General features: G+C 60.0%; 1 protein-coding gene across 4 annotated transcripts; it reads left to right on the top strand.

Moving 5' to 3' along the window:
• The first annotated feature begins 241 nt into the window (after positions 1–241).
• Positions 242–24,527, top strand: CDH15 (cadherin 15). Of its 4 annotated transcripts, none has more exons than XM_005292218.4 (15): positions 243–402; positions 12,370–12,453; positions 13,249–13,410; positions 14,726–14,881; positions 15,205–15,349; positions 17,776–17,936; positions 18,273–18,401; positions 18,604–18,789; positions 19,573–19,826; positions 20,268–20,410; positions 20,482–20,718; positions 21,367–21,606; positions 21,691–21,827; positions 22,277–22,441; positions 23,121–24,527. In XM_005292218.4, exons 1-15 carry the CDS (start codon positions 349–351, stop codon positions 23,316–23,318), a joined length of 2,451 nt encoding a protein of 816 aa, XP_005292275.3. In that variant the 5' UTR covers positions 243–348; the 3' UTR covers positions 23,319–24,527. The 4 variants fall into 4 exon arrangements, with proteins under 4 accessions (XP_023961271.2, XP_005292275.3, XP_065423733.1 ...); XM_042852075.2 differs by lacking the exon at positions 243–402 and adding an exon at positions 11,893–12,250; XM_024105503.3 differs by lacking the exon at positions 12,370–12,453 and having other exon boundaries at positions 242–402.
• Positions 24,528–24,549: the final 22 nt, after the last annotated feature.

A 24,549-nucleotide genomic window follows, 5' to 3' on the forward strand; every position in this document is an offset into this window, starting at 1 on the left:
GAGCTCAGCCTGGCTAGCAGCCCTTGGGCTGGCACTCAGTTCCTGGTCCGGGGCTTGCAGCTGACACACAAAGGGTTAATCCTGCCCATCCCCCCACCCCCAGTGCAGTGGGCAGGGTGATATCTGACCGTCAGCCCGAGCGCTGTGTAATGGGGACAGCTGCTCTCTTCCCCCCCCGACTAATATTCTCTCCCCCCCCCGCATGCACAGCACATGTGCTGTCACTCAGCCAGACAACAGTTTTATTTTAGCTCCGGACTGGAGAGCTCCACACAAGAGAGTCGCTCCCACTCCGAGCCCTGCAGTCCCTGCCCGAGGCGCTGACTGCCAGCCCGGGGACCGGCCGGGATGGAAAGCCCCTGCCTTCTCGCCTTCTGCCTCCTGGCACCTCTCTGGGCTCAGGTAAGGGCAGGCAGCAGTCCATGTGCTGACATCCAGTGCCCAGCCCCGGCTCTGCGGCAGGTGGCACCACGCTCTGGGACAGTGGCCACCGAAGGGAGGTTTATGGAGCCGGTCTGGGGGCTTCCGGGGCTTGGGATCCAACCACAGCATCACCCCCAGGGGCGCTGGATGCTTGGTAGAGTCCAGGCCCCAGCTCAGCCCCTGCACGGACAGGATGTGAGGGGTTTAAGCCAGGACGGTGTGGAAGGGAGTCCCACAGGCTCTGGAGGGGCCTGAGGGGAAAGAATCTGCCCAAAGACCACGCTCAGCCCAGAGCCCTGCTCCCGGAGCCGGGGGGAGACAGCTGAGTCCCGGCACATGGAGCCGGGGGTTGGGCAGAGCAGAGCACGGAAGACGGGGTCGGGGCCCAGAACAGAAACCCTGTTGACCGGGATCCTAGCCTGGAGGGGGGCTCATCCCACCGGGCCAACTCGCTGGGGACTCCTGGCAGGCCCACCCTGTGTACGGGTGAGGGTGGGGCGCCCCCGTATGGGGAAGGGATTGAATGCACTGGATATATCACAGGGGGGCTCCGATCACCACCTCCCCCGGGAAATGCGGCTGCTGGAGATTTGGGGCGGGGGCTGCAGCAGTTCTTGGGCAGTTGATGCTGTTGTGAAACCAGATCTGTGCAAAGGGGCTTTCAAGGCATCACGCCTCCAGGTGCAGGCCTGCTGCTCCCCACGCGGTGACAGAGCGCCCTTAACCCGAGTGTCCAGGGGCTCATATTGGGGGCCCTCACCACAGTGTCTGGGCATCTCTGACAGGTGGGAGCCCTGCTCCTCAGGCACATCCCCCCTGTAGTGTTAGCTCTTGTGTGTTCAGTGCCTGGGGCTTTGGGGTTCTGGAATGAGCCCCCAGTTCCAGGCTTCTGCAGCGTGTGTGTGTGTGAGAGAGATCTACTAATTGTGCCCAGGCGCACCAGTAATAGCCCAGGACCCCATAGTGCCAGGCGCTGAACAAGACAGTCCTGGCCCCACAGAGTGCAGTGGTTTGTGTGTGCACCAGCCCTGAGAAACTGGGGCTCCTCTCCAGGCAGGCCCCCACTGGGAAAGGGCCTTTGACACAGGGCTTAAGGAGCAATTAACCCCCTCTCAGAATCCTGCTGTGCCCCCAGGCCCCAGCATCCCTCAGCGTGCCCCCAACTCCCCCTCTCCCCACTCCAGCCTGGCTTCCCGTTCCTTTGGCTAATGTTGCTGGTCCCCCCGGGGCTGGGAGCAGTTCCGTAGCTGGGGGTGGGGCCGTGCCCTGGCCGACAGCTGGTGGGAGCACTCCCTCCCGGCCGGCTCCAGTCAGGTTTCCTAGTCAAAACAAGCCCCCTGCGCCCGCCCTCCCCAGGGAATGGCAGCTGGGCCAAAGCAAAGCAGAGGGAACTGAACAGGCTGAGCCGGGCGCTATCAGGGCCTTGCTGCACCACGTGGCCCCGCTGCACAGCACCTGATCCCCGGCTGGGCACACACCCAGGAAGCAGGAGTGGGCGCGGCAGAGCCACCAACAGGCTGCTAGCCCCACCACTGGCCTGAGCGGAGAGCATGGTGCCAGCGTGCCTGGCCCGTCAGTGGGTCACCTACACACACGCCTGCATCCACAGTCACCTTGTCCACAGAGACAGCCGTGCGCTGTGCGTTCACACATGCAGATAGTCACCGTCACCTTACCACACGCACACTGTGACATAGACTATCCCTGTGTGCACACACACGTCCATAGGGCCAAAATCTCTCGGTAGCACGCAGGCAGCACCGCTGCGGTCAGGCGGGTTTCCTGTGCTGTACACGCGTGTGCACAGAGGAACCATGGCAGGAGGGCTTTGGCTGGCTGGGAGAGGCGTCTCTCTGCTGCGGCTGTGCGGATCCGGTGGGGCGCCATGAGGATCTGGTAGAACCGGGAAGGGTCTGGAAGAGCTGGGGGGTCGGTTGGAACCAGGGGGGATCTGGTAGACCTGGGGGAGGGGAGATCTGGTGGAGCCGGGGGGGTCTGGTGGAGCCGCAGGGATCTGGTCTAGCAGCGCATGGCAGGTTGCTAGCGGATGTTACAGAAACGTAACCAAGAGCGTTTTCCAAAGTTGATTTCTGCTGAGCTGGGTCTGGGGCAGGGCTGTGCCGAATGGAGGTGGGGCAGGAGCTGCTGGCTAAGCCCCACAGTTCCCCCCAGAGGGGAAGGAGCAGGCGCACTCTGACCCCCAGCAGCGGGAAAGTGCACCGTAGAGCGGGAAGGACGAACCATTCCTGCCCATCCCTTCCTGGGGGGGGCCGGCCGGAGGATGGTGCCAGGGCTGGCAAATGGCAGGAGGGTTTGGGGAGGCTGGACAAGAGGGCCAGTGAAGACTGACCATCTATGACCACGCCCCTGTTCCCCCCCCTCCCCCCCGCCCCCGTCCAACCATGTGCCAGGGACCCGCCTCTCCTCCTGCTCTGGGACACCACACCCCTTCTAGAGTCTGCTCAGACTCCCCCGCCCCAGGTAGGGGGTGGCCCAGCCCCATAGCAGTGGGTGCGTCATGCTGCCCCGCTGGAGTCAGTGACAGGTGTGGAATGTGAAAAAGCTGTCGGCGGGGCCCGCTGCTGCCCCTCAATCCCGACCCAGGCTCCCCTCCACCTGTCCCAGGCCCCAGCTCCCCCTACACCCAGCTCCGCCGATGCCCCTCAACCCCAACCCCCCGCCGCCATTCCAGCCTGGCCCCTCCGCTGCAGACCAACAATTTTGCCATGTTACATGTGGGGATTTTGTGACCGAGTTTTGGGACTAAGCTGAACTGCCCAGTCAGTGAGGCCAGACGCAGCCAGCCCAGCGCTAACCCCTTCCTCTCCTGCAGCCACCATGACAGGAGGCCTCTCTGGGCATGTCTCCACCACGACACACACCCGTGGCTGGTCCCAGAGCCTGGCTTCCAGCCCAGGCCGTAATGTCTGCACAGCAATTGTAGCCCCGGCAGCCTGAGCCCCAGCCCGTTAAGCCGGGCCAACCGCGGGTGTTTTCCTGCCGTGTAGACAGACCCTATATCTCCAGTGGGGGGGGAGGGGACAGGCAAATGGCCCCAGGGTCAGGCCAAGGCTGCAGCGAGTGGCCCAGTATCGGGGATCCCCGCTTCTGCCTGGCAGGACGGTGAGCCTGGCCCAGCTACCGTCTCCCCGCTGCAGCTACGGGGACAGCGATGGCAGCTATTTATACCCCCCCCTCCCCCCCCCCCGGCGTAGGGCCCTCTCCCCCCTGGGACATTCCCAGCATTCCTCCAGGCTGCCGTCCCGGGAGCGGAGGCACTGTGGGAACCAGGCTCGCGCCTTGGCAGAGCTGGGCCGTTCCCAGGGGCTGGGCTCTGCACTCAAGCAAGACGGTCCCCAGTGCACTCACCGCACAGCCAGCCTGCTGCCCCATCCCTCCAGCTCCCTCGGGCAGGGGGCTGCGGGCGGCTAGCCACCCGCCTCGCTGCCTCGGTTGGTGCGGGGCCCGGAGCCAGCACAGGCCCCTCGGGAAGAGTTCCAGTGCGAAGGAAAATCCAGCGGGCAGGACAGTACTGCCACACGCACTGCCTAGACCCCATGACCTGCAGCGTAGGCCTCATCCACCGGCCACACCTGGCAGCGTCCAGCATGCACGGGGAGGCTATGGAGTGGGCCAGGCTAACAGGCTGGGGACGGTGGGTGTGCAGGGCCGGGTATGAGTGTGTGAGGGGGCAAGGGTGTCTCCGTGGGAGGGGTGTCCATGCATCTTGTGGTTATAGCCAGTGTGTTTGCCCAGCTGTCCCACTGGAATCCCAAGCTGGGCCCAAACAGGCCTGAGCGGGGAGCGTGTGTGGCTATTTGGAAGGGTCAAAGGTCAAATTCATGCTAGCTCTAAAAATGTCTCTTCTGAGCAAGGAAATGAATCACGGGGGAGGGGGGCAACACCCCTCCCCCTGCTCCCTGCCTTAGTTCCTGATGAGGGGGCGTCTGGTCTTCTGAGCGTAGCCAAGCAGGTGTGGCCAGGGGAGGTCTCATTGCTAAGCCAGGGGCCAGCAGGGGAGCAGAGACACAACCAAAGCCCAGCCTCTTGTGTCCTAGTGGCACCGCCCGAGGTGCTGACCCCTCCAGCCACCGGGGCATCCCCGCATGGCAGGCCAGCCCCAGCACCGATAGCACCGCCTCACCCCACAGTACAAAGCCAGGGCGTGGGGCAGGCCCAGGACTCCAAGACACCCCCCGGAGCTCAGTGAGGCAGCCTGGGAAGGTGTGAGGCCAGGCTGGGGAGGGACCTGGAGGCCTGGTGGTGGCCATCTTAGGATGTCCCTGAGATGGGTGGCTGGGGGCGTTCTGGTTCATGGTGCTGCATTTCCAAGTTGGGTCCATCTGCTGTTGCTGGGAGAAACGTCCCCAGCCTGTGTGTGTCCCTGCATTGCGCCTGGATTTCAGTACCTAGCGTGCAGAGCCGTAGGGTCGCCTGTTCAGTCCCTTGTCTGTGCACCACACGCATGTGCGGGGCATGCCCAAGCTGTCCCCACGCTCACTGCCATGGCGGGCTACGTCCCACCAGGCTGTGCACAGGCACGGCCAGGCCCAGTCCAACACTGACGCCAATGGGAGGACCCCTGGGGCATCATACAGAGACCACGCGACTCTGAGAAGCTGGCCCCGCCTCCCGTCATGCCCCCCTGCCAGGAAACACGGCCCATCCTCCTGGGCCTGAGGGTGTCGAACCTCCAGGGGGTTATAACATGGCATGTTGGCAACAACTTTGGGCCCATCTCTGGTGCATAAGCCCTAAGGACGCAGGCGACTGGGTCCTTCCCCCGGCCCCGTGTCTGTGCTGGGAGGCGCACGCCCCCCTCCCAGAGGAGCAGAACCCAGTGTGTTTGGAGAGAGGCTCTCCCCCAGCCAGGTGCCCGGCCGTGGCCTGCAGCGGCGTTGGGGCTGGGAGCCAAGGGACTTGGCCCGGGCTCCATGGCTTCTCTGTGACCCTGGGAACTGTGGTTGAAGCATCTCAGTTGTGTGATTCTCCCAGGCCGAGGGAATGTGTGAGCGGGCTCCTGGCCAGCAGCTGCATGGCGTGCCCAGCCCACCCCGCCTGCTCCAGCTGGTGACACAGCAGGGTGGGCACCCAGGGAGCACCCCCCAGGCCCACTGCGGTGGTTCAGTCAGCCTGTCGGGGGCAGGGGTCTGGGCAGCCATTCAGCGTCTCCAGCGCTGGGGGCCGTCCAGGCTCTGTTCGGCTGCAGCCCCAGGTGGGCTCCCCGCAGGATGGGGGCGAGCGGGAGCTGCTGCCACGTGCCGGCCTGGGAGCTCTGGGGACAAGGGACCCACAGCACAGGCAGCCGGGAGCCTCCCCCCGACGGCCCGACCGGAGTGGGCAGCTCTGGAGCGGAATCAGTCAGAGCCTCCCTCGGGGCCTGGACTGGCTGCAAGTTAGGGCTGAGGGGGTGTCGGCAGAGCTGGGGGGGGCATGGGCTGGGATAACGGGGGCTGGGATAACGGGGGCTGGGATAACGGGGGCTGGGGAGCGGGACTGAGGGGCATTGGCAGAGTTGAGGGGCACGGGACTGGGATAATGGGGGGGCTGCGGATCAGGACTGAGGGGCATTGGCAGAGTTGAGGGGCACGGGACTGGGATAATGAGGGGGCTGCGGCTCAGGACTGAGGGGCATTGGCAGAGCTGAAAGGGGGGGATCCGCCCATCATCTGACTCTCCAGTGCTGTTTGTTCTTTCTCTTCCCTCAACTTTGTTAAAGCCCCATGGGGGAGGGTGGGGGTCCAGTCAGGAGCAGTGAATCCTCAGCAAATACCTGTATGGGGGGGGTCCCTTCTCCTGCCTGCCCCAAGGGGGGGCTCTGAGTTGCCAAGGCAGTGGAGCGCAGGCCCCTTGCCCCAAGTGGGGGAAGGGAGCCGGAGGCTGCTCCCAGGCTCCTTTCCGGGGGCCCCTGAATTCCACTCGCCTGTAGATTTATTTGGATTCTCTGGTTAAACCCCCCGGGTTAAGTCCCGAGGTCACCCGCAGCTGCCTGCGATCCTGGCAGTGTGTTCCCAGCACACACCCAGGCACTTGCCTCTATTTATAGCCAGCGGGGCTGGCGCTGTCTGTGCCCTCCCCGCCCGGCCGTCCCCTGGGCCTGTGGGAACCCGAGATTAGTGTGTTCCCTCTTCCAGCCCAGCTGAGCAACGGGCCCCGACCCCGAGTCTGGCTGGGGCAGGAGTCTTTTGCTTCAGCCCCAGAGAAATGAGCTTTGGGGGGTCAGTGCTGGGCGGGCGACCAGCCCTTGGGGCACTGGGCACCCGGAACAGCACCCGCAACTGCGTCTTTGCAGCAAACCCACCCACACTGGCCTGGGCGCGCGCACACACACACATCACACACCAGCGCTCTCACACACACCCCGGATCTCTTTCTCCCTCTCTCTCTTTCACACACACACACACACACATACATACACAGAGCGATACCTGCAGCACACACACACACATCGCACACCAGCACTCTCTCACACACCCCTGGATCTCTCTCTGGCGTGCGCACACACACACACACACACACACACCATGCAGCTCACATTCTACATACACGCAGTGCCCAGTCACACACTTGCCCAGAATTCCTGCTACACTTGTCTGGGGGCAGTACACACCCAAGCATGGTGCAGTCTGCATGGCAAGTGTGCAAGGAGCACACCCGTCATGCTCACGTGCAACACACCCAGCGAGGCCCCCTGCAGGCAGCTCACAAATTCCCCACCAAGAGCATCATTTGCCTATAACAGGGGTCGGCAACCTTTCAGACGTGGTGTGCCGGGTCTTCATTTAGTCACTCTGATTTAAGGTTTCGTGTGCCAGTAATATATTTGAACATTTTTAGAAGGTCTCTTTCTATAAGTCTATAATATGTAACTAAACTATTGTTGTCTGTAAAGTAAATAAGGTTTTTAAAATGTTTAAGAAGCTTCATTTAAAATTCAATTAAAATGCAGAGCCCCCCGGACCGGTGGCCAGGACCCGGGCAGGGTGAGTGCCACTGAAAATCCGCTCGTGTGCCGCCTTCGGCACGTCTGCCATAGGTTGCCTACCCCTGCCTATAACAAGGGACGCTCCAGCCGCCAGAGGCTCTGCCTGCCCACCGTGCCTGTGCCTCACAGGCCCCTCGATCAGCAGCACTCGGTGCTGCCAGGGCCTTGGGCTGCAGGCTCCTGGGTTGGGGGGACTGAGGCCAGAGTCTGGCCCCAATCGCATCGCCCCTCTTTGCTATTCCCCTGTTGCCCTGTGAGAGCCGGAGAAAAACCCCTCCTCCAGCCCCCATCCTTCCTGAAACCCAAAGGGCCCCTCCAGACCCCTCCACCTCCCACAGGCCCACGCAGCTGCTCCCTGAAGCCCCACCACAAAGGGCTCTTGTGTTTCCGGAGATGCATGGCTGGGATGTCGCGGCAGCAGCTGCTCTAGATTCTGCCACTCGCAGGCAGAGTGGGAGGAAGGGCTTCGTCCAGCCGCCTCCTGCCCGAGATGGATGCGGACACCGAGGAAAGGCTGGGCGCGGCAGGTGGCACAGGCACCGGCTTCCCCCGAATCCCCTCCCCCCAACCCCACCCCGCTCCACATCTTCCCAACCCCAGGCCCTGCCCCTGCCCCACCCCTTCCCCCAGACCTCTGCCCTGCCTCTTCCCACCCCCACCCCGCCTCCTCCCGCCCACTTCCGACCCGTCCCCAAAGCAGACCCCGTCCCCGCTCCTCCCCACCCAGCGCCTCCTGCACGCCACGGAATAGCTGATCGCGGTGGGCGGGAGGTACAGGGCAGGGAGGGAGGGGATCTCGGCTGCCAGTGGGTGCTAAGCACCTGCTGGTTTTTTTCATGGGTGCTCTATGGCAAGTGGCGGGGGGAAGAGGGACTCTCTGGGGTGGGGTAATGGGGTCTGTGATGGATGACCGGGGCTGATGGGTGTCTCGTGGTGCACGGTGTGTGGGAGTGCACGTGTGACTGTGGCCGTTGGTGCACAGGTCTGTCATGTACTTGTCTAGCAGATATGGTCTGGCTACGGCGCTTGCTTAGACACCCCAGGTGTGTCCATCCTAAGATCCTTTCATGCTCTGCCAGGTATGACCGAGGTGCGTTTAAAAGAAAATCTTTGACCAACAGCGCCACCTCGTGGCTGGACAGTGTTATAGTTTAGCATTCCATGACATCTCCCCCTTTAAGTGCTACATTCCTGCCGTTCCCAATATTTACACTATCAGGCTGTCTTTGCAGTTCAACGTGTATCTGGCTGTTCTGTGTCTCTGAATCGCACTGGTTTTCTAATGACACGACCCGAACGCGGAACCACTGGGCCATCTGGCTGTGCACTGACTCGCCGTGGTCAGTCTGGAATCCTTGAGTTCTCCCTGTTCTGAGTTGACTGGTCTTTCTGGGGGACAAACTGTAGATGTCATCGGCTTCTGTGAAACTCTCCATTGTTTGTCTCGATTGCATAGGAGCTGGGCACTGTCTTCTTTTTCTTCACAACAGCTGGAGTTGTTCAGCCTTTTTCCCCATCCAATTAGCTATGCACATGGCCACTAGGTTCCAGACCCAGCAGGTCTCTAACTGGCAGATGTCTGTTGTAAAAGTGTTCATAAGCTCTTTTAACCTTTTTATTCAATTTGGCCACCGTCTTCATGTCTAGCCACTTCGGAGATAGAGCCAGTAGCTGCTATCGGTGTGGATCTGTAACCCAGAGGAGCAAGGAATAGATCTTCCTGCTGTAGGATTTTCTTGTCTGTCTGTACAGGTCTCTCAGCCGCACCGTTTGCTTGTGGGTAATGTGGGCTGCTAGTAATATGATCAAAATCCTATTTCATTCAGACTGACTTAAATGCTGCTGCAGTGGATTGTGGTCCATTGTCCATCACTAGTTGTTCTGGAATACCAAAGTGAGCAAAAGTGCACTTTAGTTTCTCAATAACACAGCAACATGTTATGTCTTTCAAGTACATTATTTCTATATAACTAGAAATATGGTCCATGACAACCAAGTAATGACATCATCTGAATTCACATAAATCTGCAGCTAGTCCCATCCAAGGTCTGGCTGGTTGAGGTGTTGTTATTAACGGTTCTTTGTGTTGTGTTGGTCTGTTAGCTTGGCAATGTTCACATGCCGATACTTCAAGTCCTCACTGATGCCCCGTCACCACACTGACTGATTGGCCTGTTCATGGCATTAGTTAATTCTTGATGTCCTTCATGGATGAGGTTTGGGATTTCTCCTCCCATTTCATTTGGAATTACAATGCAATTGGCTTTCATCATGAGTCCATTTGACTCACTCACGACAAAGTAAGTTGCTTGTCACATCTTTAGTGTCCTTTAGACATGTAGGCCAGCCACCCTGAATGTTACTTAGAACTTCCTGAAGTTGCGTGTCTGTGAGGTTGGCGTAGTCTCTTTTCTGACACTGGTCTATATGTGTCCATAGCATCCTTAAGGCACCTTTACATCATCTTCGAGCTCACAGGTCGTTGGGTGTGATGCTGGGCTCCGGGACAGAGTGTCTGCTACTACCCGATTTTTCCCAGGAACATATTTAGCAATTGGGTTAAATCGCATGAACCTTATCAGTAGATCCAGGTCTTTCCCACTGATGACAGTAACAAGGTAGTTTATGCTCTATTATCTGTAAACTAATCCAGTCCGCGGAGTATTTATAAAAGTTCCCACATGCCCATACACTTGCCAGGCTCCTTTTCAATCAGTGCATGTTGTTTTTCTGCTTCTGTGAGTGTGCAAGAACAAAATGCAACTGGCTTCCACTCAGAGCCCTGTTGTTGCAACAATGCACCACTCAGCTGTTCGCATCTGCACTGACCATTGTGGGTTAGTTCACATCATAGGACTGAAGATCTGGAGCTGTTGAGTTCATTTCTTTTACCTTTTTGGAAGCAATTTCTTGATTTGGCCCCCACAGCCAAGATGGGTTGGACTTCAACAGTTCATTCAGTGGTTCTGTCACTGTAGAAAGGTCTTGTAGGTATTGACCCAAGGTAATTTACCATCCCTAGTATACATCTCAGTTCTGGTACATTTGCTGGTGCATTCAATTCTCAAATTGCTTTTACTTTCCCAGGGCTGGGAATGGTTCTTGCCTTAGTGTCTGTCCCAAAATCTTGATTTGGAATAGGTGGAAAATGCATTTTTCCTTGTTTAGCTTCAGCCCAGACTGACTGATTACGCTTAGCATTTTGTTGGGGGTTTTGGTATATTCTTCCATCGAAGATCCATCCGTCAGAATATCATCCATGAAAACAGCTCCATTTATGTTCAGTAACAGTTCTGCCATCTTTCTCTGGAAAGTCTCAGGGACACTGGTAATCCCCAAAAGTAATCTGTTAAATCTCCCGGGTGTGATAAATGTAGTCCGTTTAGCACTTTATTTGGCTAAAGGAATTTGCCAGAATCCACTTGAGGCATCCAACTTGGAGAACACTGTAGCTGCTTTCCCTTTGGGGAGGAAGTCGTCCCATGTTATCTCCCACAGCTGCGTCATTAAGTCTTTTAAGATCCACATAGGAAGCCTGCGAGGTGTACGCACAGTGTCTCTAGGGTTATTTGTGTTGGATCACCTTCCAAAACGTCAATATCAAAAAATATTCTAACACGTTCCTCCCCCTTTCTCAGTGGGCCCTTTCTGGCTGCCACGCAGCGGCTAAGAAGGCTGGAGGTCTGTGGGCCTTTGATCACATACACTCTGAACACATAGCTTTTGTCTTTGTACATTGATTCGGTGAACTGGCCTATGCAGTTCAGAATCCCTCCAGGGCTCGTCAGATGACTGTCAGGTGACTGCTGCTTTAGAAGGGGATTGTAAATCCCTTCTGAGAGGACTGTGACATCAGCTTCTTCAGCCAATTTTAAAGTCAATTGTCTTGCCATGAATATTCAGCTGCCCTCTCCAGGCAGGCTCTACGGCATCACAATGGCAGAATCCCAGAAACAATGGCGCTTGATTGCCGGTGATCCGAGTCAGCTCCCTGAATGCTTTGGTGCTGCAAACAGCTGCAAACTGTCCATATTTGGTGCATGTATTACAGCACGGATCTCTGGCTAGACTTTTTCCGCACCTTGCGCATGTGGGCTGGAATTGGTTCCTCTTAGCCTGGGAGTGTACTGGAGGGCTAAACTGTATTCTACTGTTCAGCCAGCAGGTGGCACTTATTTAAGTTCACCTCAGCCATACCTGGTGGAGCATGAAAGGGTCTTAGGATGAACATGTGGGGGGTGTACAGTATATGCAAGCTCTGTGACCAGCCCATCTCTGTTACCGACGGACGTGCCAGGGAGGGGTCGTGTGGCAATGCCTGTTAGCGCTCATGCTGCAGCTGTTAACAGCGTCGAAGCTAGTTGCTTGTTTCGCACATTGCTCTTGGGTTTCCTGTCTCACGCTGAGGGGGCTTTGCTCTCGTTGGCTACGGTTAAATCGCTCTTCAGTTGTACCTGCTGCAAAAGGTTTTTAATCTCTTAACCAGCCTGTTTTTGGCTATTTTCATGTTTTGCATTTCCCAAATCACAGGTTTCAGCTCATGTATGCAGAGCTCTTAGAAACCAGATAACATTTTCTCCTGGTCCTTGAGTTCTCTGGGGAAAATGTGCTCTTTCGTAACGCCCATTTCTCTGAGGTATACAGTGAGCGTCTAACATAGCCAGACCCCTTTCCTTGTCATCTTAGTGACTCTCTTCCAATAAAGGCAAAGGATTTAAAGCTATGCTCTGCCTGCTTCCCCAGAGCATAAATAGAAGATACCCGGATAGCTTCAGTTTCTCTGTGGGGCTTGCTTGTAACGCGAAGTCTTGTTTCTGGTCTGAAGGTCTCTGGGACTTTGTGGTATGCATATGAGACCCTGCAACCTTTCTTGCTTTGTTCCTTTTGTTTGCAACCTTGGTTGCTGTTTTCTTTCTGTTCTTAATTTACTTCTGACACCATGTCATGTATTTCTGTACCAGATAGGGACTGGCTACAGAGCTTGCTTATGCACACCAGATGTGTTCGGCACACGCGCCTTTGATGCCCTGACAGGTGTGGCTAAGGTTAGCTTCGAATAAGATATTTTCAGACAGTTCCAGCACCGAGTAGCAGAGCAGAATCATGCAGACTAGCATTCCATTACAGTGCTGCGGCTGTTTGCAGGCACAGCCTGTAGGAATGTGTGCGCCCCTTGCAGGAAAATTCCACCATCGGAGCCTAAGAAAAGCCAGGGGCTCTTGTGCTGGGGTGTCCCTATGGGTGTCTCTCAAGGATTCTGACATTCAGCCTGCTGTGTTCTCAGCCGGCAGCGTTGTCGCCTCCATCAGCCCTTACCTGTCCAAAACAGCGCAGTCCCATGGAGCGGGAGAGAGGGGTCAGCCTCTGCAGAGAGGAAACCCTGGGCGAGGGGAATCCCTCAGGAGGAGTGGGGCATTGCCTGTCACAGGCACCAAATGGGCACAAGGGAAGAGCCCCCACCACTAGCGCTGGGCGGGGAGCAGGGCTGAGTGCGAGGGTGGGATTGCCTCACATCCCCATGCTCTGGAGCCAGGGGCCCCCTTCACTGCTGGCAGCACAGCCTGAGAGGGGAGGAGAGCAGCCTCGCCTCAGAGCGTCCCCGCCGCACCCAGCCTGCAGAGCTGGCATTGGCTCTGCTCCGCGCCCCAGATCTGAACCATGGCTATCGCCCGTTCCACGCCCTCACCAAATACCCAGGTGGGGCAATGACCGACTGCCACTCCCACCGCTTCCTGCCCAGTGCGTGCCCAGGTGGGGAGGGCAGGCCGGGGCGGGGGAGCCAGCAAGCGGCAGCCGGGGTGACCGGTGGGATGGCCTGACCGCAGCCTCTGTCCCAACAGGGCATCAACCTCTCCCAGGGGGAGGCTGGCCTCCCCGCCAGCCCCCTGGTCCTGTATCCGTGGCGACAGCAAGCTGGGCCCAGCAGGGTGAAGAGGGCCTGGGTGATCCCGCCCATCAGCGTGTCCGAGAACCACAAGCGCATCCCCCACCTCCTGGTGCAGGTAGGTGCTGCCCGGCCCGGCCTGAGCAGCCCAGGGCAGGTGTGGCAATGGCCCAGGGCCCCAGAGCTCCAGAGCTGGGCTGCGGACGGTGCGGGCCAGGCTGCCCCCTGCTCGGCCTGGCGAGGGCAGCTCTGGGGCATCAGGCATGGGGAGGACAGAGGCCATGGCAGGGGCAGAAAAATGTAGACAGGGCTTCTCCTCACGTCAGGGGTCACCCAGCATCCAGGCTATGGGGCAGGGACGTAGGTTGGCCCTCACTCCCGGGCGCCGCCCCCCCAAATTGTGTCAGACACACACCCAGCCCTCCCATCATGTACACACACATCTACAAATGCACCCACACCCCGCCAGCATCCACCATCTCACACACACATGCATCCACCCCGATCCATCACACACACACACACCCCCCATTCACACACAACCACCATCCACCATCACACGCATCCACACCCATCCACCAACACACACACACATCGCCCATTCACATGCAGCCATCATCCACCATCACACACATGCACATCCACCCTGATCCACCATCACACACACACGCATCCACCCCAATACACCATCACACACACACATCCACTAGTCACATCCACCATCACATATGGACAATCATTGCACGTACACACATATTCACCATTGCACGCAGGGATGGCTTCAGGGTTTTGGCTGCCCCAAGCAGCCAAAACAAAACAAACAAACAAGAAATCCGCGATCGCGATCTGCGGCGGCAATTCGGCGGGAGGTCCTTCGCTCCCAGGCGGAGTGGGGACCGTCCGCCAAATTGCCGCCGAATACCTGGACCTGCCGCCCCTCTCCGGAGCGGCCGCCCCAAGCACCTGCTTGAGAAGCTGATGCCTGGAGCCGGCCCTGATTGCACACACACACACCCATTCACCATCTCACACACACCCATCCACCTTTGCACAGGCACACATCCACTCTCTCCCACACTTCCACTACCACACACGCATGCACCATTGCAGGTGCACACACCCATTCCCCATAGCACATACACACACACAAACACACCCATTCCCACTCCCTCCCCAACTTACACACACACACACTGAGTCACGCCCTCGCCCAGCCTGAGCCTGCCTTCCGGTGATGTGCTGGGCATCCCTGGCTGCTGGTAACGCCTTGCGGGTGGGTGGCTCAGGGGCCGATCCAGGCAGCCGCCCACCCCTAGATCTCTTGCTCCCAGGATGGCTGGGCCTGCACTTGTCACAGAGGGCCAGGTTGGGGATGGGTGCGGGGCGAGAGGTTGCCAGCCCTGTGGGTTTATTTTCACACGTCCCTCTGGCAGATCAAGTCGGATAAGCAGCTGCCTGGGGGCGTCATCTACAGCATCAAGGGGCCGGGCGTGGACGAGGAGCCCCCGGGCATCTTCTCCATTGACAAGTTGAGCGGGAAGGTCTTCCTCAACACCATGCTGGACCGGGAGAAGAACGACCGCTTCCGGGTAAGGGCCCCTCCCTGCATGCAGCTCGGCCTCCTCTGCTCTTGCTGCTGTGTGACACACACACACACACACACACAGCTGGGGCGGGGGCATGTTCTGGCCTGGGGAGGAAGACGGTGCCTCCTGATGGGAGCCTGGCGTGGGATAGGTGTGAGCTCTCCGGAGCCAGCATGGCCAGTCATACCTTACAGCGCCTCCTGCTGCAGCGGCTGGGACTGGCACAGCCCTGGAGCCAGTTAGTCGGCAGTGAAGTGTGCTATTGTCTGGTGGCCGCTAAGGAGCCGGGAGCTGTGGCTGATGCCTGTTCTCTGCCCTGTGCCCAGTTGAGGGCCTTTGCCCTGGACCTGGGGGGCGCGACCCTGGAAGACCCCACTGACTTGGAGATCGTTGTGGTGGACCAGAACGACAACCGGCCCCTGTTCCAGCAGGAGGTGTACACGGGGCACGTGGTGGAGGGAGCCGTCCCAGGTGGGTGTCTTTGGTGTGAGCCTGCAAGGGCCTGGCATTCCTCGGTCCGGCACAAATCTAACACACAAGTATGAGCACATTGCTAAGGAGGAGCACAAAGGAACAGCACCAGCATGTAGGGAGATTAGAAAACAGAATCCCAACTATACATATAAAATGATGGGATCTAAATGAGCTGTTCCCACTCAAGAACGAGATCGTGGAGTCATTGTGGGTAATTCTCTGAAAACATCCACTCAATGTGCAGCGGCAGTCGAAAAAGTGAACAATGTTGGGACTCATTAAGAAAGGGATAGATAAGACAGAAAATAACATATTGCCTCTCTATATATCCATGGTATGACCACATCTTGAATACTGCGTGCAGATGTGGTCGCCCCATCTCAACAAAGATATATTGGAATTGGAAAAGGTTCAGAAAAGGGCAACAAAAATGATTAGGCGTATGGAACAGCTGCTGTATGAGGAGAGCTTAAGACTGGGACTTTTCAGCTTGGAAAAGAGACATCTAAGGGGGATATGATAGAGGTCTATAAAATGACTGGTGTGGAGAAAGTCAATAAGAAAGAGTTATTTACTCCTCATAACACAAGAACTAGAGGTCACCACATGAAATGAATAGGCAGCAAGTTTAAAACAAACAAAAAGGCTTATGTTTTTTCACACAATGCACCGTCAATCTGTGCAACTCCTTGCCAGAGGATGTTGTGAAGGCCAAGACTATAACAGGATTCAAAAAAGAACTAGATAAGTTCCTGGAGGATAGGTCCATCAATGGCTATTGGCCAGGATGGACAGGGATGGTGTCCGTAGCCTCTGTTTGCCAGAAGCTGGGAATGGGCGACAGGGGATGGATCACCTGTTCTGTTCATTCCCTCTGGGGCACCTGGCATTGGCCACTGTCGGCAGACAGGACACTGGGCTAGATGGACCTTTGAGCTGATCCAGTCTGGCTGTTCTTATGTTCTTCTGTAGGGACAACATGAGAAAGGCTAAGGCACAAAATGAGTTACACCTAGCAAGGGACATAAAGGGCAGTAAGAGGAGGTTCTTTAAAAACATTAGGAGCAAGAAAAAGCTGAAGTTACATGTAGGGCCTCCACTTAGTGGGGAAGGAGCACGAACAACTGACGACATCGAAATGGCTGAGATGGTTAATGCCTATTTTGCTTCAATCTTCACTGAGAAAAGCTAATGGTGACCAGATACTCGACATCATTAATACTGACAACAAGGGGGGAAGGCTCACAAGCCAGAAGAGGGAAAGAACAGGTTAAGAATAATATTTAGTTAAGTAAGATAAGAATATGTATAGTTGGGATTTGGTTTTCCAGCGGGCATCACTTTACATTTATCAACATTGAATTTCATCTGCCATTTTTGTTGCCCAGGCAAGGTGTGGGCTTAGGTGAAATTACTATAAGGTGGGTGCCCGAGTGGCTGAAAGACCTCACTCAAAGCATACTTATCAATGGTTCACTGTCAAACAGGGGGGCTGTATCTAATGGAGTCCTACATGGGGCTGTCCAGTGTCCAGTACTATGCAATAGTTTCATTGATGACTTGGATAATGGGTGGAATAGGCTTATAAAACTTGCAGATGACCCCAAGCTGGGAGGTGTTTCAAGCACTTTGGCAGACAGAATGAAAATCAACAAGATGAAATTCAATATAGACAAGTGCAAAGTACTACATGTAGAAAGGAAACAATCAAATGCACAGCTACAAACTGGGGAATATCTGGCCAGGTGGTCGTGCTGCTGAAAGGATCTGGGGTTGAGGGTGAATATGAGTCCACAATGTGATAGAGCTGTGGAAAAGGCTAATGTCATTCTGGTGTGTATTAGCAGGAGTGTTGTATGTAAGATATGGGAGGTACGTGTCCCCCTCAGCTGGAGAACTGTGTCCAATTCTGGGTGTCGCACTTTAGAAAAGATGTGCACAAATTGGAGAGAGTCCAGAGAAGAGCAACAAAAATGATCAAAGGTTCAGAAAAACCCGACCTAGGAGGAAAGGTTAAAAAAACTGGGTATGTTTAGTCTTAAGAAAAGGAGACTGAGGGAGGACCTGGTAACAGTCTCCAAATACTTTACGGCTGTTCTAAAGAGGACGGGGACCAATTGTTCTCCATGTCCACTGAAGGAAGGAGAAGTGATGGGATAATCTGCAGCAAGGAAGATTTAGGTGAGATATTAGGAAAAACTTTCTAACTCTCAGGGTAGTTAGGCTCTGGAATCGCCTTCCAAGGAGGTTGTAGAATCCCCATCATTGGAGGTTTTTAAGAACAGGTGGGACAACCTGTCCGGGATGGTCTAGGTTTACTTGGCCCTGCCACAGCGCCGGGGGCTGAACTTGATGACCTCTCCAAGTCCCATCCAGCCCGACATTTCTATGATTCTACACCCATGGTGTATTTCTGATCGCAGGCACCTATGTGCTGAAGGCAGAAGCCACAGACGCTGACGACCCCGACACAGACAACGCGGCCCTGCGATACTCCATCCTGGAGCAGGGCTCCGCCGGGCTTTTCAGCATCAATGAGACCACAGGCGAGATTCGCACCGTGCAAGTGGGGCTGGACCGTGAGGTAACGGGCCTCGGGGCAGCCGATGCTGTGGGCTGGGAGTCCCTGCAGGCACACGGCAGGCTGGGGGCCTGCCCGACTGCACTCGATCAGTGGTATACTGCGTGGCAACCAAGACCAGTGTGCTCTGACTACCTGTGGGCAGCCCCTGGGCAAGACTAGCAGAGCCCTGTGCACCAGGGCGCAGATGTGAGCTAACTCAGGCCAATGAGGGGTGGGTTGGGCAGGCCCTGGCCGGATAACGCCGGGCATTGCCCCCTCCAGGGGTCCAGGGCACTATGGAGATGGGCTGGTCCTGGGCCTGACAAACAGGCAAATATCTGGCTCCCTCCTCCCCAGGTGGTGAGTGTGTATAACCTGACTCTCCAAGTGGCCGACATGTCGGGCGACGGCCTCGCCACCACAGCCACCGCCGTGATCTACGTGGACGACATCAACGACAACCCGCCCGAGTTCACCAAGCCGGAGGTAGGGAGCCAGGCCAGCGGCTGGGGGCCCAGGGTGCAGGATGCCTGGGGGCTAGTCTGACTCACTGCATGGCCGCGGGGGGGTTCCTGCCCTCTGTGGGCTCCGTGCCGGGGGACAAGGATCCTGGCCCACACTGGGGGAGATGTGAACGTGGGCCATGCCATCATGCCAGGCCGTGAGTTCCCCGGCTGCTCTCTTGCAGTTCTCTGTGGAGGTGCTGGAGAACACGAGTGGTGTGGACATCGGCCGGCTCCTGGTGCACGACAAGGACCTGCCCGGCTCCCCCAACTGGCTGGCGCGATTCACCATCCTGGAGGGTGACCCGGACGGGGCCTTCGCCATCCGCACCGACCCCCGCACCAACGACGCCGTCCTCTCCGTGGTGAAGGTAAGGGGACAGCGCCCTGGGCCACAGCCTGTCCCTGCTCCCAGCCCCAGGGGGCTTGGCCAGCACCCGTGCCCCAGCCAGGCCCCTGCTCCCTCCAGCCCAGGCCCAGCTGGAGATGAGTCGCTCAGTGCAGGGGCCATGCTCTGCCCCTCGTTACCAACGGCCCCAGGGAGCAGCCAGGCCATGTCCCAGCCCTGAACCCTGGTTGGAGCGTGGCCCCTGGGTGTGGGGGTAGGGAGCCCAGCTGGAGAGCGACCCCTGGGGGGGTGGGGAGCCCCTGTGCAGAGTGATCCCTTGGGGGGGAGCCCCACTGGAGAGTGGCCCATGGGCATGGGGGTGGGGAGCCCCACTTGAGAGCGACCCGTGGGGGTGGGGAGCCCATATGCAGAGTGACCCTTGGGGGTGGAGGTGGGGAGCCCATGCGCAGAACAGCCCCTGGGCGTGGGGGTGGGGAGCCCCGCTGGAGAGCGGCCCCTGGGCATGGGGAGCCCATGTGCAGAGCAACCCCTGGGCGTGGGGGTGGGGAGCCCCGCTGGAGAGCGACCCCTGGGGGGGTGGAGAGCTCCTGTGCAGAGTGATCCCTTGGGGGGGGAGCCCCGCTGGAGAGTGGCCCCTGGGCGTGGGGAGCCCATGTGCAGAGCGGCCCCTGGGCATGGGGGTGGGGAGCCCCGCTGGAGAGCGGCCCCTGGGCGTGGGGAGCCCATGTGCAGAGCAAACCCTGGGGTGGCTGGCCTGGGGTTAGCTCTTTTCCCCGTGACTAACTCTCGGCCCCTCCACGTTCAGGCCCTGGACCACGAGGGGCGGGACCACTTCGCGCTCACCGTCTCCGTCCAGAACCAGAACCAGCTGCACCCATCAGCCCCCCAGACCACACGGGCCCTGGCCGTGGTGCAGGTGCAGGTTCAGGACGTGAACGAGGCGCCCTTCTTCCCCAAGAACCCCCGGCTGGCCAGAGTGGCGGAGGGGGCGCCGCCCGGCACCGAGCTCACCACCTTCAGCGCCAGCGACCCCGACACCCGCCAGCCTCAGGCCCTCAGGTGAGCCCACCCCCAGGGGTCCTGACCAGGGGCCAGCGCCACCTGCATCCCCAGGAGGCCTGGACGCAGTGCCAGGGGCTGGGAAACGGGGTGGGAGCTGCACGGGCCAGCGCGGGGCCCCATGGGGGGGTACGAGGATGGGGAACTTGGCCCTTGGCGCCCGCCGAGTGGAGGCACCAGCCCGGCTGCAGGGGCTGCTGAGACGGGGCTGGCGCTCTGGCCTGCAGGAGCCCTGGGTGGGGAAGCCCCCATCAGACAGGTTGGCAGGGGCTGGGCGCTCAGGCTCAGCGCTCTGCCACGCAGGCTTCAACTCCTCTTGCTTGGCGCTGGCTCTGGGTGGGGTGTTACCCGACCACTCTAGGGCACCTCCACCTTTACCCAAATGCTAGGGCTCAGGACATCATCTCCTGCAGGCAAATAACTTGGTGTCTCTGCCTGCAGTTACTCCCTGGCCTATGACCCGGCTGACTGGCTGCTGCTGGACCCGCGCTCCGGGATGGTGCAGACCAAGCGGGAGCTGCCACGCCGCTCGCCCTTCTTGCAGGGCAGCTGGTACACCGCTGTCATCCTGGCCAGCGATAATGGTGAGCTGGGGGGCGCTGGCTGAGCCCTGCCGGTGAGCGCTGGGCCCTGACCTGTCTGCCCTTGTCCCTAGCTGACCCGCCGAGCACGGCCACTGGCACCTTGTCCATCGAGATTGTGGAGGTGAACGACCATGGGCCGGCCCTGCTGCCGCTGGTGGGCGTCATGTGCAGCGAGCCCAGCAAGGGGCGGGGGCTGCTGCTGAGTGCTATGGACGAGGACCTGCCGCCCCACGCCGAGCCCTTCCACTTCCGCCTCAGCCCCGATGCCCCCCAACTCGCCCACAACTGGAGCCTCAGCCAGCTCAACGGTGAGGGCGGGGGCCGGAGCGAGCGCCAGCTGCGATCGCCTCACCCATGGACGGGAGGCGACAGCCTGAGTCCCGCTCCCCACAGCTCTGCAATAGTGAGGGCAGGGCCGCCCCAGCCCGCCCGAGGGGGAAAGACTTGATCGGACGGGGTGGGTGGAGCCTAGTGGGGGGGCAAGGGGCTGATCAGTGAGGGGGAGCAGGAGAGGATCAGTGAGGGGGGAGCAGGGCCCGCTCGGTGGGGGGGGAGCAGGGTGGGATGGTGGGGAGAGCAGGCCCCCCATTGGTGAGGGGAGAGCGGGGGGGGGGCTGATTGGTGAGGGGGGATCAGGGGGCACTGATCGGTGAGGGGGAGCAGGAGAGGATCAGTGAGGGGGGAGCAGGGCCTGCTCGGTGGGGGGCGTAGGGTGGGATGGTGGGGAGATCAGGTCCCCATTGGTGAGGGGAGAGCGGTGGGGCCTGATCGGTGAGGGGGAGCAGGGCCCGATCACTGAGGGGGGAGCAGGGGGCGCTGATTGGTGCGGGCGGAGCAGGGGGCACTGTTGGTGAGGGGGGAGCAAGGCCCGATCGGTGGGGGGCAGAACTCGGGGCCATAGGGGCTGGGGCGGGTGCAGGCACGCGGGGTATCATGGTGTCCCTGTCTCCGGCCAGCGACCCACGCGGTGCTGGTGGTGCTGGTGCCGGTGCCCGCGGGGCTGCACTCCCTGCCACTCCTGCTCAGCGACTCCGGGACACCCCGGCAGGAGCGGGCGCAGCTGCTGAACGTCTCCGTGTGCCCCTGCGACGAGGGGGGCAGCTGCCAGGCCAGCGCGGCGGCTGCCTCCACGGCCGGGATGGGGCTCAGCTTCGGGGCCCTGATGATCATCCTCAGCAGTGTCATCCTGCTCCTGTGTAAGTGAGACAACGACCCCCCCTGTCCCCGCTGACCCGCCCCCAGCCCAGTCCCGGCTCCACCGCCTCTCTCTGTCTCGGCAGCGCTGGCCCTGCTGGCGGCCATCCGGGAGCGCTGCCACCGGCGCCCGCGGCACGAGGGGCTGCTGGGGAGCTCGCAGGACGACCTGCGCGACAACATCCTCAACTACGACGAGCAGGGCGGGGGCGAGGAGGACCAGGTGAGGGGGGGGCAGCCCCCTCACAGGCGCTACGGGGCATGGGCATGCGCCAGGCAAACCAGCCACACACTTTGCTGCTACCCCAGCCCTGCGAGTGCCCCTCGGTCCCACCCCACAGCCCAGCCCAGACCTGCCCCTCGGTCCCACCCCACAGTCCCCTGCTAGCCCAGCCCAGCCCTTCGGTCCCTCCCCAGAGCTCTCTGCTAGCCCAGCCCAGCCCTGCCCCTGGGTCCTGACCCACAGCTCCCCACTAGCCCATCCTGCCCCTCAGTGCCGACCCGCAGCCCCTTGCTGTCCCCCGTCGCTCCTGTTTAGGGGACACACACACCATATTACACCAGACTGGGCAGCACCAAACTGCCACTGCCCCTTGCAGGCCAGCGCCCCCCGCAGGCAGGGACCTGCTCACCAGCTGCCCCCGGCAGGTGCTAAAGCTCTTCTCTCCGTAGGGCGCCTACGACATAAACCAGCTCCGCAATCCTGACTTCTTCCCCCCACCCTGCCCCCTGGGCAAGCAGCCAATCCGGAGAGACACTCCCTACAGCTACGCCACCCCCCCGTATCCACGGAAACTGCCCACCAGCCCCTCTGACATCGAAGACTTCATCAATGAGGTGAGCGGGGGGCAATGGCATGGGCTGGTGCTGCTCCCAGCCGGCCCCGGCATGCTCCTGCCAAGCTGGAACAGGTCAATGGGCCAACTGGGCCCGTCTGCCAGCCCCAGGTTCCCCGCTCTGCCGAGCTCCCTGAGGGCCGGTCTGCCAGCCTTAGCGCCCCCGCTCTGCCGAGCTCCCTGAGGGCCGGTCTGCCAGCCCCAGGGCCCCCGCTCGGCCGGGTGCCCCCAGGACCAGTCTGCCAGCTCCTGCTTGGCCAGGCTCCTAAAGGACCAGTCTGCTGGCCCCAGGGCCCTGCGCGGCTGGCTTCTTGCCACGCTGGAGCCTGCCCGCTGGTATCATTTTTCCAGCATCCAAACCATGTTGGGCACCTCCCAGGACAGACACAACCCCTGTCCTGAGTGGGAGGGGTGACATTGGCACAGGAGGGAGGGAACTGGGGTCCCACACCACACTCAGGCTGTGACTGGCTTGACATGGGTGGGGCTTGGTGCTCCAGTAGGCACCATGGGGCTCCCAGGATCTGAGGGGTGGGCACAGGCGGCAGGGGCAGGCCAAGCGCTGGCAGGAGGGCCGAGCTTGGGCATGGAGACAGGTGCCTGGCCCAAGGGCTGGTGCCAACTAGCCAGTAGCCACACCCTCCCCCCCCAGCCTCACAGCCCTTTTCTCCTGTCCCCAGGGGCTGGAAGCAGCCGACAGCGACCCCAACGTCCCCCCCTACGACACAGCCCTCATCTATGACTGCGAGGGCTCCGGCTCCGTGGCCGGCTCGCTCAGCTCCATCATGTCCAGCCTGACGGATGGCGACCAAGACTACGACTACCTCAGCGAGTGGGGGCCGCGCTTCCGCCGGCTGGCGGACCTGTACGGGCACTAGGGCTGGGGCAGGGAGGGGGACTCAGGGACCGGGGGGGGGGGGGCAGAGCTCGCCCCTGAGTGTCAGGGAATCCTGTGAGCAGGGGGCTGGGTCCTGCCCAGCACCAGCAGAACCTGGGAGCAGCCACCTCTGCAGGACGCGGCCATAGCACTGCTGAGCCCCGGGCACGGGACACCTGAACAGCACCAGCCTTGGGAAGAAGCTGCTTTTAACAGCAGAGCCAGCCCGGGGCCCAGGCAGCCCCCCACATGCCAGGGCCTGGGCTGGGCGAAGCCAGTTCCTGCAGCTCAGCGCTGCCTTTGCCCACGCACCAGCCCCAGGAGGGCGCAGGGATGAGAGAACTGCACAGAGACCCACGCACCCAGCTCAACCTGCAATGAGTGCTGAGCCGGGCACAGGCTCCTGCCAGGCCACCGTCCAAAGCCGGGGGCAGCACAAGGGGCAGAGGGCACCAGCAACCGGGCAATGGGGAGAGCGCCACCGCCAGCCTTAACTTTAGCCTGGCTCTTAAGGGGCAGGCTGGGGAGCAGGTGGCAGCCAGGAGCAGGTGGAGGAAAGGGGCAGGGCTGGCAGGGCAGGGGGAGCAGAGCTGGCTATGGAGGAGAGGGGCAGGGCTGGCAGGGCAGAGAGGGGCAGGGCTGGCTACAGGGGAGGTACATTATGCAGGGAGGCTCAGGGCACGCTTGCAGCAGACGTGGAAGGGGCAGAGGCTGGCTGGGAGCCTGGCTCCTGCAGTAGCTGAGCTGGGAGAGGGCGGAGAACAAAGTCCTCCAAAGGGGGGGGGGGTCCTGCCAGGGGGGCGGCCAGGGAGCTCAGTGCAGGAAAAGGCGAGCAGGGAGCTGGGGGTCAGGAGTGAGGGGCACGGCTGGCAGGGGCCCTGGAGCAGCTCAGGCCCAGGAAGCCTGGGGAAAGCCACTTCCTGCAGAGGTCCCCAGCAGGGGGAATTGCCCAAGCGAGGCAGCGGGAGGGGCAGGGCCGAGGGGGTAGCAGCGGCAAGGCCCAGCTGGCCTAGGGAGGCAGGAGGGAGCAGAGCAGCAGCCCCCGCTGAGCCAGCCCCTCGGGCCCTGCCTGGCTGGGACAGCCCCAGGCTGGCACCTGATGAGGCAGAGGGCTGTGCCAGGGCCAGGAGGCTCTGCCCCTGGGGAGGTTCTGACAAGTGCCAGGTGAGAATCCCCCTCCGTCCCCCCCAATAAAGAGACTTGGAGTGCGGCTCTGGCTGGAGCGGGGTGCG

The sequence above is a fragment of the Chrysemys picta genome, chromosome 14 (assembly GCF_011386835.1).
Source record: "Chrysemys picta bellii isolate R12L10 chromosome 14, ASM1138683v2, whole genome shotgun sequence".
In the NCBI taxonomy this organism is placed as follows: domain Eukaryota; kingdom Metazoa; phylum Chordata; order Testudines; family Emydidae; genus Chrysemys; species Chrysemys picta.